General features: G+C 35.4%; 1 protein-coding gene across 1 annotated transcript; it reads left to right on the top strand.

The window, feature by feature from the left end:
- Positions 1-483: 483 nt before the first annotated feature.
- LOC127450807 (coiled-coil domain-containing protein 43-like) lies at positions 484-5,834 on the top strand. Its single transcript, XM_051715175.1, has 5 exons — positions 484-791; positions 1,742-1,835; positions 2,226-2,361; positions 2,513-2,562; positions 2,718-5,834. Exons 1-5 carry the CDS (start codon positions 618-620, stop codon positions 2,903-2,905), a joined length of 642 nt encoding a protein of 213 aa, XP_051571135.1. The 5' UTR covers positions 484-617; the 3' UTR covers positions 2,906-5,834.
- Positions 5,835-6,010: the final 176 nt, after the last annotated feature.

Below are 6,010 nucleotides of genomic sequence, written 5' to 3'. Positions count from 1 at the left end.
AGCCACAAGACAAAAACAATATGTGTGTAAACATGTAAATTTTACAGTTTGGTTGCCATGAAGATGTAATCCTAAACCTTAAAATGACTGTAAAAAATTACAATTTAAACAACTCTACAGCTCAAATCATATATGAGTTTTAACAGAAGAATTAATGTAAGTGCTTTTATAAAATTTTAAGCTTCAAATTTCTGCTTTAACCCCCCCAAAAGAAAAAACAAAATGGCCACATTTCCTTTTGTTATCATTGCCTTGTAACTCGATATAGTTTTAATTTATTTTTTTAAAAAAAGGAGGGGCGAGTCGAAATTATTTTTGTGGCAATCAATATTATGCCACAAATGCTGTCGATTGAGCTCAACTTTTACTGAACCCAGAACATTCCTTTAAACAAGTTCACATTCATTTGGTTACTTACAAATGATAACCACGTTAATTCCAGTATAGGTCAATATAAGTTAGATGAAGGAAATATTAAAAGTTAATCGAGAAATAATCAAGTTCACACCTTATATTGTACTGAAAAGTATTTTTCGTTTGAATATTTGTGTGCCGCATTTCTGTCCGGCATTCTACGCGAACATTCCGCCTCACTATCAGGACCTCAGCCAAGCAAGATGGCTGCGTCCAACCGAATCGCCGGGGAGTTTGAAAATTGGCTGAACGATCGGCTAGACTCGCTGGAAGTTGACCGAGAAGTTTATGGATTTTACATACTCGGAGTGCTTCAGGAAGAGGAGAACGATGAAGAGAAATGGGATGCTCTACAGGGCATTCTCTCCGCTTTTCTGGTCAGTGCATGCCGCATCACTCACGCTTCACTCGGCTCAGTTGTCACTTGAGTAGCGTCGTTGTGAAAACTGAACGTTTGGCATTTCTGTGTTCAACTGATCACATAGTCAGAATAAGTTTGCATATGATCAGCTGACTTCTATTACCAGTTTTCTTCCCATACATTTGAGGTGGGGGAAAAAATCTGAAACTTTATATAAGCCTGTTGCCCCACCTCGTTAATAGTTCGTTTTTATTATTATTTACTTAAATTACTGAGTGCCTTATATAAATTATGTTGAAAACAACATTTGGGCAAACCCCATCGATACTATTTGTCGAATAATGTTAATTACCACTAAACATTTATTTTGACTCGTCCATACTTCAAAAATGCAAACATTTTGGTTAGGAGGAACTTACAATGGAAGTGAATGGGGCCAATGTTTGGAGGGTTTAAAAGCAGAAATGTGCAGCTTATAGTTTTATAAAAGCACTTACATTAATACTTCTGTTAAAACGTGTGTATTATTTGAGCTGGTAAATTGTTTAAATCATCGTTTACTGGCATTACAGGGTTTACGGTGTTACGTCGCCATGGCAACAAAGTTGAAAAACTGGATAAAACTTTACACAGAAAAGGCTAACAAGCGATTTTAACACACTGAAATCATGTTAACATGCATATTTTTAAGTCTTGTGGCTACACTTTTGAAACCGTGAGTATTTTAACTTTACAGATTGGCACAATCACTTCCATTGTAACCCAGTTTTTATTTTTTATTTTTAAGAAAAGGAGGGACAAGTCGATATTAATTAACTGAACCAGGGCAGATGCATGCAAAAACACATTTGGTGTGAATGGCTCCTAACACTGGTAAAGTAGGCAAGTCTTTGTAACTAAATACAGTATTTTGTGGGACCGTTTTTGAAATGTGTTGGTAAATTGGAGATCACTTTTTTCTCATAGGAGGAAGACACGCTTGAGGAGGTTTGTCAGCAGATCTTAAAACAGTGGACTGAGTGCTGCAGCAGATCTAAAGCAAAGGGGAATCAGGCAGATGGTAAGTAGGAGTGCTGCAATTGGAAAAAGGTTAACCATAGGATCCCCACATACCTGTCAAATACCTGTAGTGTAATATTTGTGTTTTCATGGAGTATTTATAAATGTAATTTTCAGACTCATTTGTCAAAGTATACTTAGTGGCATAACACTTTCGTAACCTAAAATTTAAGATTCAAGTGCACTTAAAGCAAAGGTCAAATACTTTTTTAGCCTCTATACTTTTGAAAAACAATGTGACGTTAAATGTCTTAAAGCACTTTGGATATGGGAAATTGGGATATGGAATTTTTATGTAAATACAGAAATGTTTTTCATGGAATGTGATATGGAAAATAGAGTTGTTTGTCAGTTTGCATTATCTTTTTTCATTGTGTTCCTCTCTTTGCAGATGAGGTTCAGGCCATTGCCAGTATGATAGAGAAGCAGGCACAGATTGTAGTCAAACAGAAGGAGGTGTCAGAGGAGGCCAGGAAAAGAAAAGAGGCTTTGCTAGCCCAGTATGCTAATGTCACGGATGTGGAGGAATATCCTAATAATACATAGTTTTTTTTATTTTGTAGTTAACAAAAGGTGAGATATTTCTGTGACACTCCATTAAGAACAACGCGTCATTGTATCTCTCTTAAGTTCTCAGACCTTTGACCCCCTGTGAAGCAGTTTCTTTAACATTTATACTGAAGATGAGGAGGAGGAGCAAACTGCTGTGGCAATACCCAGCGAGAAATGTATCCTTTTCACACCATTGCTCCTTTTTGTTTTACACTCAATATTTTAGGGAAAATATTTTGAGTCTTAAGACAGTACCTAATTTGCATTGATTACGCTTCAAATAGATGTTTAGTGTTCAAAATGAAGTTGTTTCCTTTACTGCCAGCTCCAGCCCTTTTCAAAAACACCAACGTAGAGGATGTTCTGAACCGTTGCAAGCATCAGCGTGAGCAGGCCAAAGAGGACGCACAAAAGAAGAAGGAACAAGACAAGATGCAACGTGAGAAAGACAAACTGGCCAAGCAGGACCGCAAGGACAAAGAGAAGAAACGCACACAGAAGGGAGAGCGCAAGAGATAGAGAGGAAATGCATCCAAGAAAACTATACAATAAGGTTCTTTACAAAAGAGGTTGGGAGAAAATATAATGCAACCTCATCTGACGATGTATGCACCCATATCTCGGTCCAATATTGTTTACTGAATGATAAAAGAAGGTCTAATGTGAATTTTGTTGGCTTGTACAAAACCAATTACAAACCAGCAACTGGGTGAAAACTGTATCAATTCAACCCATTCATTTATTAGGGGTGATGACTGCTGTGCTAAATGTTTTAACATTAACCAGCAGGTAACCATACATACTTGTTTCTAAAATCAGCATAAAACTGCTTTTTGCCTTGACAGACTTTCAGATGTCCTGTGAACATGTTTATTTTTTTATGAGATATTTTCTGCAGACTGCTTTTCAGTAGCACTCCAATGATTTTTAATACACAGTAACCCACGACACGGGAAGCATGCAGAAAAAATATTTATTTAGCTCAAAAGCATTTTCAAAGCAGCGTGAAACTATTGGAAGCCTTCTTGTCATGTTGCAATATATGGAGAGGGCTCAGAGACAACCCAAAGACAGAGAAACAATTTTGTGGGGGAATATATCGACATGTTTTTTGTACAGTTAAATGTCCCACAAACAGCTCGTGGTGGATGTTTGTGTCTCAGTTCTGTGGTTTATTTTTATGATGTTAGCTTTGCAGGACAGTAAACGTGTCTGATGTCCTATTAGGCAAGTGAGAAGGGTGTGTGTGTGTGCATGTACATTTTATATATATATATATATATATATATATATATATATATATATATATATATATATATATATATATATATACAATTGACAACTGTTCATTTGAAGCTGCTACATATTGTGCCAATAACTTTTGCATTCTCATGTACTGTTGGGCTGCACTGTAAGCAAACTTATCTTTATATCTATAGTGGCTAATAACTCATAACATCAGATGATTCAAGCCCTCTTTTATTAGAGCTACAGTATTTTAAAATTTAGTATGCTAAAGCATCCCAAAATTGGGACAATAAATTAGAGTTGTGTAAATGAACATTTGTGTTCACTGTTGACTGATGTGACCAGATAAAGACAGTCAAAAAAGTTAGATTTGTAATCATCTACTCAGCCGCATGTTCTTTCAAATCTATATGCCTTTCTTTCTTACATGGAACAAATATGGCATAAATGTTAGGCATAATGACAGCCTCGTCACCATTCACTTTCACTGCATATTTTTTTTTTTCATACAAGTGAATGGTGACTGAGGCAAATATTCTGTCTAACTGTCATTTGGTGTTCCTCGGATGAATGAAAGGCATATAGATTTTAAATAAAGTGGATGAGTAAGTGATTACAATTACATTTTTTTAAATAATAGAATTTCATTTTTGGGTGAACTATGCCTTTAACATGAGTCACGGAGAACGTAGTTTTGTTTTTAAACACTTTAAGGAACTTTAAAAGAGCAGTTTTTACATGATGTGTTATACAGCAAATGCAAATAAAAACCGCAGCTAAAACTTTTTGAGTTGGTAAATTATCCGGTCCTGCCAGCCTATCCCACATTTTACATCTGACCTGTAGAACTAGAAACCGCAGAAACTACACTATGCTTGTCAAATTTTCAGTGTCCCTCCTGATTGCTTGAAAGCTGTTAATCATTTTGATTAGAAGATCTTTTATACATGCAATAAGAGCTTGAAATGGAGCTCTGACTCTAGAATACTGGAGCAATTGTTCAACATTTTAATTCCATCTTTCCAAACAATGCATACATATATCTCACCCTATTAAATGTTGTAAGGTTAAATCTGACTATCTACCATGTCCAGGGGTGAAACAGGAGTAACTTCCAAATTATTTTAATGCGTAAAAAATCTGATAGTTAGATAACCTCTGCAATAATGTTTAAAGGGTTAGTTTGCCCAAAAATGAAAATTCTCTCATCATTTACTCAACCTTGTGCCACCCCAGATGTGTTTGACTTTCTTCTGCTGAACATAATCAAATATTTTTTTTAAAGTATATCTCAGCTCTTTAGGTCCATACAATGCAAGTGAATGGGTGCCAAAATTTTGAGCTCCAAAATCCACATAATGGCAAAATAAAAGTACTGCAGATGACTCTTGTGGTTAAATCCATATATTCTGAAGCGATATGATAGGTGATAAACAGATCAATATTTAAGTCCTTTTTTCCCTTCCCAGTCAATTTCCACTTTCACTTTCTCATTCTTCTTCTGTTTTTGGTGATTCACATCCTTCTTGCATATCACCCCCTGATGGGCAGGGAGGAGCATGTATGACAAAAAAATGACTTAAATGTTGATCTGTTTCTCACCCACACATATCATGTCTGAACACATGGATTTAACCACTGTCATTTGAATTACTTTTATGCTCCCTTTATGTGGATTTTGGAGTTTCAAAAATTTGGCACCGATTCACTTGCATTGTATGGATAGAAAATCTTCATTTTTGTTCTGCAGAAGAAAAAGTCATACACATCTGGGATTGCATGAGGGTGAGTATATCATGAGAGAATGTTCATTTTTGGGTGACCTATCCCTTTATTGTACTGTAAGGTCTGAGCCTTGACCGATTGACTAGATATTAGTGGGCTTTCAAGGGAAAATGAAAGTTACTAGATAAATGCTTAGGATGGAATGAGAGTGAGAAAAATGTTTACAAATGGCTTTAAAAAAATCAGCCAATTATTTTTTTTAGGAAAGTTGATGACACAACTCTGTTATAAACTACAATATTCCCAGTAAACAGTTTAATATTCAAATGAGCTACATATTTACTGCAGCTCTACTGAATGATGTTTTTGCAAACGATTCATTTTATACAGACCAGGGTCTGCTTTTTTAATTAATGTGCATTTATTAACAGTGTATTTTGAATCAATATTTAAGTAAATAAACAGTAGTTTTACACACCAGTCTGAGTTTTCTGACTTTACTGTAATGATAATTTAATAGTTTAACTTGAACAAAAGCAATGAAACAATAAAACAATAAGAGTACAAGTCATATGAACAATGACAGTCTGTAACATTCACAGATAACATGTTGTTCACTTCATTTATTTCAGTCCATGAATAATGCCAGTC

Source organism: Myxocyprinus asiaticus, chromosome 13 (genome assembly GCF_019703515.2).
Source record: "Myxocyprinus asiaticus isolate MX2 ecotype Aquarium Trade chromosome 13, UBuf_Myxa_2, whole genome shotgun sequence".
Taxonomy (NCBI): Eukaryota; Metazoa; Chordata; class Actinopteri; order Cypriniformes; family Catostomidae; genus Myxocyprinus; species Myxocyprinus asiaticus.
The sequence above is the reverse complement of the archived record's forward strand: the minus strand, read 5'-3'. Positions and strand labels throughout refer to the sequence as shown.

Coding starts and splice junctions, on each gene's coding strand:
- LOC127450807 (XM_051715175.1), top strand. CDS start 618: ATGGCTGCGTCCAACCGAATCGCCGGGGAGTTTGAAAATTGGCTGAAC. Junction 2,362..2,512: donor AATGTCACGGATGTGGAGGA/ATATCCTAATAA, acceptor TAACATTTATAC/TGAAGATGAGGAGGAGGAGC. Junction 2,563..2,717: donor GGCAATACCCAGCGAGAAAT/GTATCCTTTTCA, acceptor TGCCAGCTCCAG/CCCTTTTCAAAAACACCAAC.